This window comes from Nyctereutes procyonoides, unplaced genomic scaffold, assembly GCF_905146905.1.
Source record: "Nyctereutes procyonoides isolate TBG_1078 unplaced genomic scaffold, NYPRO_anot_genome, whole genome shotgun sequence".
Lineage (NCBI taxonomy): Eukaryota > Metazoa > Chordata > Mammalia > Carnivora > Canidae > Nyctereutes > Nyctereutes procyonoides.
The window spans coordinates 4,623,169-4,637,802 of record NW_026575129.1 but is presented as its reverse complement, the minus strand read 5'-3'; the positions used below and the strand labels follow the sequence as shown (position 1 = coordinate 4,637,802).

The window sequence follows — 14,634 nt, the reverse complement described above, 5'->3', positions numbered from 1 at the left end:
GTCTTCTGGAGTACCACACCCTTGCTTAGACACCTGCTCACACTTGCCCTTGATACAGGCACCTCCAGTGCAATTTGTTTTTAAGTGAAGTGTTGCCCCACCACTTTGAAACTGCTCTTTTCTCTGATTCCTGTTCCCCGCTGGTCTGCCATTGGATCAGCTATCAAGCTAGAAACCTGGGTTCCTATACCTGTGTTCCTCTGCCTTAATTCATAGACTTACACCAAATCACCACATAGGACCTACCCATTCCATGGCCCCTGTTCCCCAAATGTTACTGTCTCATTGAAGAGTGTTTTAAGTTTTCACTGGGATTAAATTTTTTCTTATTCAGGACTGGTTACTGGTATGGTTTAGTTGGTACATCCCACAATGTAACATCATTTCACAATGATGTTACACCTAATTCTCTTACAGAGATTGACATTAATTTGATATTAGTTGATCTTTGTTCCCCTCCCCCCACTTTTAAAAGAGTTTATTTATTCATGAGAGACACACAGAGAGAGGGAGAAGCAGGCTCCAGGCGGGGAGCCCGATGCGGGACTCGATCCCGGGACTCCAGGATCACACCCTGGGCCGAAGGCAGACACTCAACCACTGAGCCACCTGGGTGCCCCCTTTGTTCCCGTCCTGTGGAAGATCCGTTCATTCCATCATTATTAGTCCTCTGGAAGTTGTCTTGTTTGGGTTGAAATCTTTGTGTTTACAGTTTGATCACAGTTTTTTTTTTTTTTTGTCTAATCAAATTTGTGGCTATTTGATCCTGATGAAATGCTTGTGGTGAAGGAGCTGTGAGCACTAAGACTAGTCTCTGTCTCATGCTTCTGATATTTTGCAGAGTTACCCTTTGGGGTCATTGAGTTCCTGATTTCAGAGATGGCAGGATCAGATAAAGCTAGACTGTGTAAGTTTAGTTCCTCTTGTGGCTTTTTAATAATGACAAATGTAGATTTGCCTCTTAAAAATATTTAGATTCACACAAAAGAGAAGGGGGTTGTTGGCCCTGACTTTAATTTGCCTCCCCCATCCCCCAAAGGACCTCAAAGATAACCACGGGTCAAGGAACAAGCCTAGAGGGGGCCCTCCCAGCCTAGAGGGGGTCCCTGGGAAGATGGAAGCTGATTGCAGCATTCCCTGTTTCACAGCGCCTGCCCGTTGGTCGGTAGCAGACAACATCACTGGTATGGACCTGGAATTATTCCACAGAGAAAAACAAATAGACTCAGAAAGTTTGAAGGTTAGTGGAATACCAGAAAGAGGAGAGGCAGACAGAAAGAGGCTCTGGTTCTGATATTCGTTTTCAAATAAGGGATATTAAATAGAACTTGCAGATCCAGTTCTTCTGGTTCTCATGCTGTTACTCACGCCAGCCTGCCCAAAGCTTTCATGGCACTTTGGATTCGGGCAGTGTTCTGATATAATGGAAGAATCCTTAGCTTTGCTAATACGCCATTTTCTCATCTCTTCCAGACAACACTTTCATACTGGAGGGACCCCACTCTCATCTTTCTCCTCTCCGTTTCTGTAAGAACCCTTCCAAAGTCTGTACTCCCAGGTTGGCAACATCTGGGCCCCCGGCCAACCAGACCTGTATGTGGGCCTTTCTGTGGCTCCTACGTGGTTTCTTTATGTTTATTCATCCAAGGTAGTTGTTGTTTCGGGCGGGGGGGAGGGGGGCATGGCTAGCATCTCTCCCGTGGAGGAAAAATTATGTGGATTTTCTTCCAATTTCCATCTCTTTGAGCTTAGTACTTACTTCGTACTTGTGTTGATGTTTTTGAAAATATCTTCCCTGATTTGGGAGTTCAGATATCTTTTCTTTTGAGTGTCTTTCTTTGAAAGACAGATGAATAAATGCTGTTTTTTGGAGCTCAGTTCTTATGTAAATATGCCAGGGATAGAGGCACCTTGTTGGAAGTTACCTTGTGTCTTGGTCTATGAGTCCTTGGTAAAATGAATAGAGCACCTATGGGATTCTAAGATGCTTATTTCCCCATTTTTAAATCAGAATGCAGGAACCCACAGTCATTCCTGTAATGTGCAGATTCCCTCCCCCAAAAGTTCTTTTTGTAAAATAGTACCTTAGAATTTAGGGAAATTCACTGTGGGGTTTTGTTTTGTTTTGTTTTGTTTTGTTAAGTAGGCTTCATGCTCGGTGCGGTGTGGGGCTTGAACTCTGAGATTGTGAATCACATGCCCTATGGACTGAGCCAGCCTGGCACCCCTGGAAGTTTACTTAATGGCTATCACGGATTAGGGACTATGGCAAGCACTTTACAAGGATTGACTGAATTAATTCTTGGGACATTGTGGTAAGGTGGATGGCAATATTATTTTTTTGTACAGATTGGGAAATTGAGGTTCAGAGAGAGTGTGGACTTGGCTCAAGTGAGTAGTGCAGTTAGGGTTGGAAGTCCACTGAGTCCTTGTTTATTCTGACTGATAATTTTATGGCTTTGAGTGGGGCTGCCTTGAAGGTTGAAAGGAAACCTCTTGCACGGGTCCCTACAGAACCAACATAGACGTACTGTCCTTGGATGCCCAGAGCCAGCCTTAAAAGAGGCAACACTCTGAGCAGGCCTGTTGCCTTCACCCCACAGTGTGGAGTCTGTGTGTAATGTGTGTTTTCTTTTTCTAAAACTGGGATGGAGCTCGGGGCAGCAAATATTTAACCAGAGCAAATTTCCCTTGGTAAATTCTGTTGGTTTTTTTCAATATAGAGGCTCTTTGCCTAAAAATACTCACCACTTACTGAGGACTAAATGACTAAGTCACCCACAGAGCATAAGGCAGGTCTTAGTACATGGAGCACTGGGGGTTGTTTGGCTACTTTTATTTTGGATGAAATAGTCAATGCCACATACTCACCCTTCAATGAGCCTAAGAACCTCTGGGAGTAAACATGGGAGGGTTTTTTTCGGGGGAGGGGGTGATAGAATGGGAGTTTAGGTCCTTCTGGCATTGGCATTCTCCTTGAGATGGAGCTGAATAGGTTGTGGGAGGGGGTGGGGAGAGAAGAGACTGCTGGTAAAAGATGGGCTGGTGGAGATGAAAGGAGTACTGACATGCATGTATTAAACTGAGGGGAGGGGGATGTCAGGAATTAGTTTCACTGAGTAGATGAGAGAAAGGAAGGAAGAAAAGAGTTCAATGAATATATTTATTTAAATTTTATTTATTTATTCAGGAGAGACAGAGAGAGAGAGAGAGAGAGGCAGAGACACAGGCAAAGGGAGAAGCAGGCTCCCCATGGGGAGCCCAATGTGGGACTCGATCTCAGGACCCCAGCATCACGCCCTGAGCCAAAGGCAGATGCTCAACCACTGAGCCACCCAGGTACCCCTAGTTCAATGAATATTGTAGAGCAATAAATCCCATATAAATAAAACAACCTAATAAGTGAGTTGTTATCCCACCTCCATGGATATAGCTTTTACAGATTTTTTTTTTTAAAGATTTTGTTTTTATTTATTAGAGCACAAGCAGGGAGAGCGGCAGGCAGAAGGAGAGGGCAAAGCAGGCTCCCCACCCAGAAGGACCTTAGGACCACCAGGGGCGGAAGGCAGACACTTAACCAACTGAACCACCCAGGGGTCCCGCTTTTACAGGTTTAAAGCAATATTACCTATTTGTTATAGTTCTACATAATATGGATATAGCTTTTGTTTCTTACTAGAGGCTCTGAAACATTCACTTTGTGTAGGATCTCCCATTATGTTGATATTTGAAGAATTTATTATTTATTTTTTTAAAGATTTATTTATTTGAGTGCATGGGCAGGCAGGGGGAGGGCCAGAAGGAGAGGGAGACAAGCAGACTCCCTGCTGAGTGGGGAGCCTGAGATCATGACCTAAGCTGAAACCAAGAGTCAGATGCTTAACTGACTGAGCAACCCAGGCACCTCTATCATTTATTTGTGAAAAAAAAAATTTAATTAAATTTTTATTTTAATTCCAGTTAGTTAAGATACAGCATTACATTAGTTTCAGGAATACAATATAGTGACTCAAAAGTTCCATACATCACCCAGCACTCATTTCATGACAGGTGCACTCTTTAACCCCATCACCTGTTTAACCCAACGTTCACCCCTCTCCCTGCTGGTAGCCATCATTTTGTTCTTATAGTTAAGAGTGTTTCTCAGTTTATCTCTCTCTCCGTTTTTTCCCCCTTTGCTTATTTGTTTTGTTTTTTTAAAATCCACATATGGGTGAAGTCCTATGGTATTTGTCTTTCTCTGACTGAGTTATTTCACTTAGCATTACACTCTATAGCTCCCTCCATGTTCTTGCAAATGGCAGGATTTCTTTCTTTTTTTATGGAAAAATAATATTCCATTATATGTATGTGTATGTATATACCTATGTGTGTGTATACACATATATAGCATATCTATGTTTATATGTATTTACACCACCTCTTCTTTATCCATTCATCTATTGATGGACACTTCGGCTGCCTCCGTAATTTGGCTGTAGTAAACAATGCTGCAATAAACATAGAGGTGCATATATCCCTTTGAATTAGTGTTTTTGTATTCTTTGGGTAAACACCCAGTAGTGTGATTACTAGATCATAGGGTAGCTCTTATATTTAACTTTATGAGGAACCTGCATACTGTTTTCCAGAGTGGCTGCTTGAATTCCCACCGTCAGTGTACAAAGGTTCCCCCTTCTCCACATCCTCACCAACGTGTTGTTTCTTGTGTTGTTGATTTTAGCCATTCTGAGAGGTATGAGGTGATATCTCATTATAGCTTCCATATAGTCCTATGACCTCCACCTACAGAATTTCTGGCCTCCTTGCCATTGCTTTACATTCTTCATCCATTACGACTATTAAACCAGTGGCCTTTCAACTTACCCTCCTACCTGAAACTGGTCACCTTTCCAGTATGTCCTGTACTTTGTAGCTTAAAATGTTGTTTTCTCTCACCTATAGGGTGGGGGCCAGACTTCATAGCATTAGAGTACATCTGGCCCTTCCCAAAGAGACCCTGACTTTTTTTGAGTCTTACCTTGTGCCAGATAATGCTTTTTTAAAGCATAAGTATGTCTCATGCAATATTTTGTATAAGTATCTCCCAAATATTGTACAGGGTGTTGTTAGAAGGTAGAGGAGGAACAGTAAAGTATCCCCCAAACTAAGAAAGCAATTCTGAGAGTAGAAAATGAAGCAGGTGACTCTATATAATTTACAGTTTTATTCAAGGTACCCTACTGACTGTGGGGATGAGGCAGGAATGGGAGGGCACATCTGGCAGAGGATGATCCACAGCAGCTGCACAGTTATTCTCTGCAGAGTCCAGGCTTTAGTCCAGATTTTACAGAATGAGGGGACACACAGAAGGGCACTGTAGTGAGATCAGAAAGTTTGCATACACCTAATTGACAGCTAACCTTTAATTAGATCTTGTGGCACCACTTGTGCCTCAGGAAGATGAAAAACCATGTTGTATTTAACAGATTCATGGGAGGCCAAAACAAGCCTCCCCACCCCTCCCCCCATCCTAGGCTTGGCAGACATTTATAAAGTATGTATATTAATCTCCAGGGGATCCCAAGACAAATCACCTGGTGAACACGAACTAAATGGAGGGACAGAGATGGCAGTCATTACTGTCAGCACCCCTGCAGACATACTAAACAATTAGTCATTGTTAACTCAAAATATAAATTTAACTACATAGTTTGTAGTTTATCTGGCAGTCCTACATGTCTGCTACTTTGTTTTGTAGCCTGTTAAAAAAATACAGTAGTGTCTCTGTGTATTTACATCTTGATGGGATCTAAAAAAATTTGCAGTTCTAAAAACTTTCTGACTACAAAATATTTGACATTTCTTTATGAAATCTTTAGTATCTATCTGTTCACAGACAAGGAGCTGTACTAATTGGGTCTCAACAACAATGCATTTTTGCCTGAGGCACTAACTTGAATGTTTCCATGTTGTTTTGGAAAAACATGTTTCAGATTCTGGTGTAGTAATGACTGGACCTTTTCTGAGTGGTAGGAATCTTCATTCAGGAAAATGAACTCAGTTAAATTTCGTCTTCTTTTTGCTTATGGAAATCTGAATAGCCTCAGTTACTATTGTTTCTTTAAGATCTTTTCTGGAGATAAAACTAAATTGCCATGCTTCAATTTTACTTCCAGCTTTGTGTCATTTTTTTCCCCTCTACAATGTTTTTTGTCTTGTGAATAACAGTTACAGTGTAATTTTTCAACTTCTGTTTTGTTCTGAATAATGTTCAACTTTAGTGTTGATAAGAAGCAAGTTGTTTTTTTTTTTTTTTAGATTATTTATTTCTTTATTCATGAGAGACAGAGGCAGAGACACACAGGCAGAGGGAGAAGCAGGCTCTATGCAGGGAGCCTGATGTGGGACTCGATCCTAGGTCTCTAGGATCACGCCCCGGGCAGAAGGCAGGCGCCAAACTGCTGAGCCACCCAGGGATCCCCAGGTTTTTTTTTTTTAAACCACTGACTAAATCTTTATTTTCCAAAAGTAGTAAAAATATCCTGCTTGTTCTCATGATGTAAAATTTTAATTATTCTAATAATATTATAGGTTTTACATTGAAACCTTCTATTCCAGTTTAACTAGAATAAATGATTGTCAACCTTTATCAGAAGATTAAGACTCTTAAAGAATGCCAGTGAATAAAAAGAAAGCCCAATTAATATCCAATTCACAGAGAAAAATATAGATAGCCATACATTTAATAGAAGATGTGAACCTGACTCATAATGAGGAAGATGGACATTGAAACAGGATAGTGTTTTTTATTGTTGGGAAGGAAAATTTTCCTCTACCCTTCAAGAATCTTCTGGCTGGTCTAAAAATTAAATTGACAGGAGACAGATTAATCGGGGAAAGTCAAACTTGATTTCTTGCTTTCATGGAATCCGATACATGATCTCATAAGCATGAGATCCTGAAGATAGGCAAAAAGGGTATAAATGTCATCCTGAACTAAGGAGAAGGGGGCAGGGGCCTGAGACTTCAATAAGAAGGAAAACAGTTCCCAGGAAGATGAAGAGGAGTATGTGTTTGGTAAACAAATGTTTACTGGGCCACTATTGAAACCTCTCTCTGGGACAGAGAGAGGAATTTTCAAACAGTTTACTCAGTTCTTCCTGTCTACCACACTGAGTTCATAGTATGCTGGACTTCTTTGTGGCGGTAGCTTTTTTCCTGGAGCTGGTCCTCTATTAAGTTCATTCTGGCCCCCTCTCCCTCCCCTTCCCCCCGCATCTAAATTTTGTTGAGGCAATTAACAGGGAAGGTCAAAGTTTTTTTTGAGTCTTCTGGAACTCAGTTGTTTTCAGTTCAAAATAATTCACATGCCAAAGTGGCATATCTTGGGGCCATTTGTTCTGAACCTTTACGTTAACTTTAAGTGAGATGCTTAGGTTGGGAATGTGAGCAGTCCCAGATATTACTGATGAGGTATAAATTGTTGCAGTCTTTGAAAGCGTGGTTTGACTTTACCTCTTGAAACTTTAAAATTTGATTCCATTTTTAAGTCAGGAGTCTATCCTACATATTTAAAGACATGTTTACAATGAGGCATGCATAACAGAGTTTACTGAGTCAGTGTTCGTAATAGCAAAAACAAATAACAGGAAACAATCAATTCTGGTCTACTAAAAAATATAAATAATGGTTAAAAAGTGGGCCAGGATTTTATGTATGATTAATAGGGAAAGATCTCCACAGCTTACTGTTCATTGGGAAAGCACATATTGTAGAACAGTACATATAGTCTTTTATTTAATAAAGTTGGTTTTATACATACCATATATGTGATGCCATACCAGTGTATGTATGTATGTAAGTTGGTATGCTGTGGATAAGTATGGGATGGGGACATACACATGTAAATTAATAAAACTACCCACCAAATTCTTATTAATTTATTTATTTTAAAGATTTATTGGGGGATCCCTGGGTGGCCCAGCAGTTTGGCTTCTGCCTTTGGCCCAGGGTACGATCCTGGAGTCCTGGGGTAGAGTCCCACGTCGGGCTCCTGGCATGGAGCCTGCTTCTCTCTCTGCCTGCGTCTCTGCCTCTCTCTCTGCCTGCGTCTCTGCCTCTCTCTCTCTCTCTCTCTCTCTCTCTCTCTCTCTCAAATAAATAAATAAAATCTTTTTAAAAATAAAGATTTATTTATTTATTCATGAGAATCAGAGAGACAGAGAAAAAGGGGGAACGGCAGAGACACAGGCAGAGGCAGAAGCAGGCTCCTTGCAGGAGCCCGATATAGGACTCAATCTTGGATCCCAGGATCATGTCCTGAGCTAAAGACAGATGCTCAACCGCTGAGCCACCCAGGCATCCCTACCCGCCAAATTCTTAACTTTCGAGGGAGAGGATTTGATATTTTGGGGTGGGAGTGAAGGAAATCTTTCACCTTTTATTCTATATATGCATTTCAGGAAAAATATATCCATGTATTACAAGTCAATTTTTTAAAATTCTGATGCTAGATTGCAGAATTCATTTAGGATAAGTAAAGGTGACTTGGGGGGTTACAGCACTGTATCTTTAAAAAATGGTTTAGAGAAAATTAAGAAAAAGTCTTTGGAAGAAGGACTTTTATCTCAGTCTGTTTCTCTTTGCACAAGGTGCATTTTCACCTTGGATTTTGACCTGTAGGCCGAAGGAACACTTCATGACAGCCCTTCTTTACCTGGCTTTATGTTTCTTTTTTAGAAGTTTATTTATTTATTTTTAAAGTAATCTCTACACCCAACCTGGGGCTTGAACCCACAGTGCCCAAATCAAAAATCACAAGCTCTTCTGACTGAGCCAACCAGGCTCCCCTCTCTTGACCCAGTTTTAACAGATGACTTTTTTTCTCTTTGCTCAGATTCCTTTTTACGAGGATATTTGTAAAGGCATTAAAGCTGGTGACACGTGTGAGAAGCTGGTGGGATATTCTGCTGTGTATAGAGTCTGTTTCGGAATGGCCTGTTTCTTCTTCATCTTCTGCCTCCTGACATTGAATATCAGCAGCAGCAAAGGTTGTAGAGCCCATATTCACAACGGGTAGGTCTGGGGTCTTCGGGGGTGAGGGGGTGGGGGGTAATTGGCTGTTTCCTGGTGTGTAGAACACCGTTCCTCAGCCTCCTAGACCCATCCGACCGTCCAACTGTCCAACTGCTCTTCCCCTAGTTGAGATTGTTGATGCCGATTTTAGGGGAGGTGGGACCTAAGAACCAGAATCTAAGTGTTTGTGACACTTAGTACCACAGTGAGAGCTGCAGCGGAGGTGAGAGTTTTTATTTCTTGCACTGAGACCTGTCCCTACATTATCTCCACCTCGGCAACCAAGTGGTGTTTTGCACAGAGGCCACGCTGACTTGGTCTAATTATGGGAAAAGGCAGTCTCCAGTCACTTAATTACTTCCCCTCGATTTGGAAGGAACAGTACCCACGGCGGAAACATGGACTGCCTGCCGTGCTTACCTTCTAAGAGGTCTTTTGTCCTGCCATGAATATCATTTAAATACATTTCCTCTCTCTCTCTCTTTTTTTTCTTTTTTCTAGCTTTTGGTTCTTTAAACTTCTGCTGCTGGGGGCCATGTGCTCAGGAGCTTTCTTCATTCCAGACCAGGAGACCTTTCTGAATGGTACAAATGGGGTATTTGGGGTACCTATTTATTTTGTTCTTACCCATTTTGGAAAATCGTTCCAAACTGTAGTCCAGGATGCCTTTGATATTTTGAATTAGTGGTTTTCTTGTGTGTGTGTGTGTGTGTGTGTTTAAATTGCCACCTTACCTGCCCATCCACATCATCCACCCTCTCCTCTCCCTCTCGCAGCCCCCCCTCCCCCCCTCCCAAGCCCTCCCTCTCTCTCTGGCTGGGTGTTACTCTGCAGCCTGGAGAGCTCAAATGATAATTTTCAGGTTATTGACCTGCAGGCAAAATGGGGCACTTAAAATTTGTTTGAAAACCAGTTTAGCATGTCAGCATGACACCATCAGCCACATTTGAATAAGCCCATAGAGGCCTTGTTCTGTCTGACTGAAGCCTGCCTCTGCCTGGCACCGGCTCCTTGGCGACTTCAAATCTCCTGCAGCTACAGCTGGATGGGAGAGGCTTCCTCCAGCCTTATTTCTAAACTTACCTTATGTGAAACTGTACAGCATTGAATTGTTTCTTACAGAATTTACCAAAATTGATTTAATTTGAAGCCTTGACTCATACCTGAAACAGGGGCCTTTCTTCATAAGAACCCGGGAGGAAGAAAAAAACCTAAATTTCAATGGTTCAAAACCTTGTTTAACCCAAACGAATTCATTTTTCTAATTCACATTCACACTGTGCTGGTCCATAAGGAACAGCCCACAGTCCTTCAAATGGTGACTAGAGGGAAGCCTGGGTGGCTCAGTGGTTAAGCATCTGCCTTAGGTTCAGGGTATGATCCCGGAGTCCCAGGATTGAGTCCCGCATCGGGCTCCCTGCAGGGACCTGCTTCTCCCTCTGCCTGTGTCTCTGCCTCTCTCTGTGTCTCTCATGAATAAATAAATAAAATCTTAAAAAGTTTTAGGGTCATGCTAGGTTTGTTTTCTTTTTTAAAAAATATTTTTATTTACTTAGAGCATATGCACAAGAGTGGGATGGAGAGGGGCAGAGGGAGAGGGAGAAGCAGACTCCCTGCCAGGGGCTCGATCCCAGGACCCTGAGCTGAAGGTAGAGGCTTAACCGACAGAGCTACCCAGGCACCCCTAGAGCCATACTAGTTTTATGTACTCCTTAAGGAAGTTATATCTAAGTCTTGTTTTTCCTAAAATGCTGTTACTAGTTTTCTGTTCCCCACGGATATATTTTTATGTATTAAAATGATAGATTTAGAATGGGAAGGGGCCTAGCAGTCCTCTAGTAGAGCGTCGTCATTTTTATAGACAGGCTGTAACCCAGAGGAGTGACATGGCTCAGTCGAGGTTAGGGCTTCCTCATCGCAGAGAAGTGGACCTGAGTCCTCAGCCCCTAATCTGAACCGCATCTCCCTACTAGCCTCTGGTGGCTCCATAGGCAATAAAATTTGAACCCTTTTTTCCTCAGAATATGTGTTTTTACTTTTAAATTGTGGGTCATTGTTGATTTTATGGATGGCTGCATCTGTTAGGATATCTGGCAGTTGCAGTCTGGAGGTTAAGCCTAGGCATTCCAGAGCCACATTACTTGTGCTCACACCCCAGCTGCACCCTTTGCCGGCTGCGGGACTTTGTCGGTTTACATAGACTCTGAAGTTTTCTCATCTGTAAAGTGGGTATAATAGTAGCACCCACCTTATGGGATTGCCTGGAAATTAAATGTGTTGCAGGTACAGTAAGAACAGAGTAAAGATGAACCGTAGTCATTATTCTCCTTTGAGCTCAACATGGGAACAATCCCCTCATCTCCTTTTGGGTGGTCTTCTTTTATAGCCTGGCGCTACGTGGGAGCCATCGGAGGCTTCATCTTTATAGGCATCCAGCTCATCCTGCTCGTGGAGTTTGCACATAAGTGGAACAAGAACTGGTATGTACATTTTTGGAAAGTTTCCAAGTGAACTCACCTGTTGCTCAGAGAAACTACCTGTGGTACAGTGTTGCTAGAGGCTCTGCTCCAAGATGTGGCGGCAGGGATCAGCAGCCTGCTCCTGCCTGAGACAGTTTGCCAGCACTTTCCCTTCACTCCTGCTCTTCGAACCTTCCCATTCACTTCTTTCCTATGCTGTTTTTCTCTCCTTTCTACTTTTCCTTCTTCTTTTTTGTTTTTGGTTTTTTCGCTTTTTGACTTTTTCCCATGCTCTCTCATTTGAGTTCTGAGTCAGCTGCTGTTGTGATTTAGTCAGACTCTGATCCATTGCTGGCACTTTCTCAGCCCTGGCTCCCTGATTGTGATGGTTGGTGCCTGAAAACTTGGGCAGGCTTTATTGTAGGCTTCTATCCTTAGAAAATTTAAAAAAAAAAAAAAAAAAAAAAAAAGGGTACTTTGGAGCTGAAAATATACTTTCTGCAAAAAATATGTGTTTGAATAGTTAAATTTTTTTTGGTTCCTTCTCAACTTGCCTAAAAGCTTAAGGACCCCTTCAATAGGAAGATCTGTTGTGCTACCTTAGAGAGCCATCCTGAATTTAAAAATGGAGTCTTTTCTAAGTGCTTGAACATGGAATTCACATCCTAGGATAAATGGGAAATGCCAAACGATTAATAGCTAATTTTATTTCTTGCTGAGCCATATCAAGGAAAGGGCAGCTAGATGAAGGTCAGCCCCTTGGGTATTAAGGCCAGGTGGCTTTGTGACTCCAGGCAAGGCACTTTGCTGCTTGCTGTCTTTATTTATAAAATATGAATGAAGGGGGGTGCCTGGGTGGCTCAGTCAGTTAAGCCTCTGACTTTGGCTCAGGTCATGATCTCGGGGTCCTGGGATCGAGTGCTTGCACATCAGGTTCCCTGCTCAGTGGGGAGTCTGCTGCTTCTTCTCCCCCTGCCCTGCAACCCACATGCCCTCCCCCCTAGCTCATGCTCTTCCTCTCTCTCTCTCTCAAGTAAAATCTTTAAAAAATATATGAATGAAAATACCCATTGCACCTCATAAAACTTTTGTTATTTTTTAGACTTTATATGTACGTGTTATTTTATTCTGTTTTGGAAAAAATCAGAAAGTGGAGTATGAATTTGAAATTTATTTTTTATCTTGGACAAAACAAAATGTATAGTCCAAATTCTTTGAAAATACTTTTCATTTTGATTATATCCCTCAGCTTGGTAGTTGTAGTAGTTTCGTTTTGGTTTTGGTTCTCTAGAGAACAAATTAAGAGGTGAAAGGCTAGTGTTAACATTTTATAATTTGGTAAATATCAAAGTAAGTACCCAAATATTTAAAGTCAGTATTGAAAATGTTTGCAGCACATTGACTGGTCACATAAGTAGCTCTACAGAAATTTGTCTAATAAAAAAATCATCCTATATTTTTCCTAAAGTTTTTGCATATCTACTTGGAAATAGGGAACTTTTAAAATAATAACATTTTCGACACTGAGTGCCTGATTGGCCCATTAAGTACTATGTTCTCTTGAGAATACTTGTGCTTCTCCAACTCTGACTTGACTGTTTTGATTGATTCTGAAGCCATTTTCTGGGACTAATTATTGATGCCAAGTTTTAACAGGCATTTTGGAAGAATTTGGCTGCTGTAAAAACCTTCCAGAAACCACTCAATAAGAATGGCTTAAGAGCTTTGTAACAAATGATGTTGCTGTTGTGTCAGCATTGAGGCTAATATCCCAACAAAATCCATTTTGTCAACATAATTCATAGTTGATTTGTCTGCCTAAATTTAGGATTAAGCTAGGAAGCTCACTAATAATGTATTTTAAGGTAAATTAATCTAATTTACTTTTTTTTTTGTATATGTTTTAACGGAACAAGTCTAGAAAATATAATACATCACTGTTAATGGAACAACCAAAGTGTTTTTTCTTTTTTCTTTCTTTCTTTTTTTTTTTTTTTTTAAGATTTTATTGTGCAAAAGCACAAGCAGGGGGAGAGGCAGAGGGAGAAACAGGCTCCCCGCAGGGAACCCAATGTGGGACTCGATCCCAGGACCCCAGGATCATGACCTGAACTGAAGGCAGCTGCTTAACTACTGAGCCATCCAGGCACCCCTGTTTTGTCTTTTCTTTTTTTGTTTTGTCTTTTAAATGAACATCCTGAGAAGAAGATCCCAGAGGCCCTGGGAAAGAGGCCATGAACCCAGAAGCCAGGAGACTCTGGATGTTTATACCCTTGCCCCTTTAATTCACTGTTTCTCTTTAGGTGTATTACTTGGCCTCTCTGGCCTCAGTTTTCACACCTGCAAATGTTTTACAGTTGCATTATATGTTTAATTATATGTTTTTTTCCTTCTACCTCCAAATTTTGTGATTTGAAGTGACGACTCTTTATCAAAATGAAATAGCAAAGAGTAGAAGGTACATTCAAGTGCTTCTAACAAAGACCCATCTTGTAAATGTGCTAGATTTGTAATTTCCATCGTGGTTGGGTTTTACTTCAGAGTCCAAGAAGCCAGCTGACTCTCCCAACCTGGTCCCAGCTTGCTACTCTGTGGGTGCACCTGCCCCCTTGTCTGATCCTTTTCTGATGTCCTTCTAAGTGCTTCTTCCCATTTAGCATTTATTCACAATTTCTGGAAGTCTTAACTGTGTGCCAATGTGGTAGGCACTGAGAGTATAAAGATACCTAAGTCGTGGCACTTAATTTGGGATGTGTGCAAAAACAAGTTGTCATCAAGGATGATGTCACAAATCTGGAGCAACAAGAATAGCAGCCATTGCTGCACAAAGTTGTGTTTTAACAGTTGACAGTCTTCGTGGCAGTATTCATTAAGCACATATTATTTGCCAGGCATTTAACAATAGGAGAAGAGTGGTGAACACAGTGATGTCCTGCCCTGTGGAGCTTACCTTCTGTTGGGGACAGTGGGGGGCATAGATGGATAATCAGTTTATGATCAAGCAAATAAGTAACAAGTTCAATGGTGAAAAGAAATGGAGGAAAAGAAAGGGTGTGGGCTGTGGGGAGAGCAGGGCAGGGAACGGCTTCATGATCATGTACGAAGGAGACAACCACGA

General features: G+C 41.5%; 1 protein-coding gene across 1 annotated transcript in view; it reads left to right on the top strand.

Moving 5' to 3' along the window:
- SERINC5 (serine incorporator 5) overlaps nt 1-14,634 on the top strand; it is a 107,844-nt gene that overhangs the window by 66,028 nt on the left and 27,182 nt on the right. Inside the window, exons 3-5 of the mRNA XM_055342236.1 lie at nt 8,879-9,057; nt 9,559-9,641; nt 11,444-11,537. Coding sequence (XP_055198211.1) covers nt 8,879-9,057; nt 9,559-9,641; nt 11,444-11,537 — 356 coding nt within the window. The remainder of the gene's footprint in view (nt 1-8,878; nt 9,058-9,558; nt 9,642-11,443; nt 11,538-14,634) is intronic.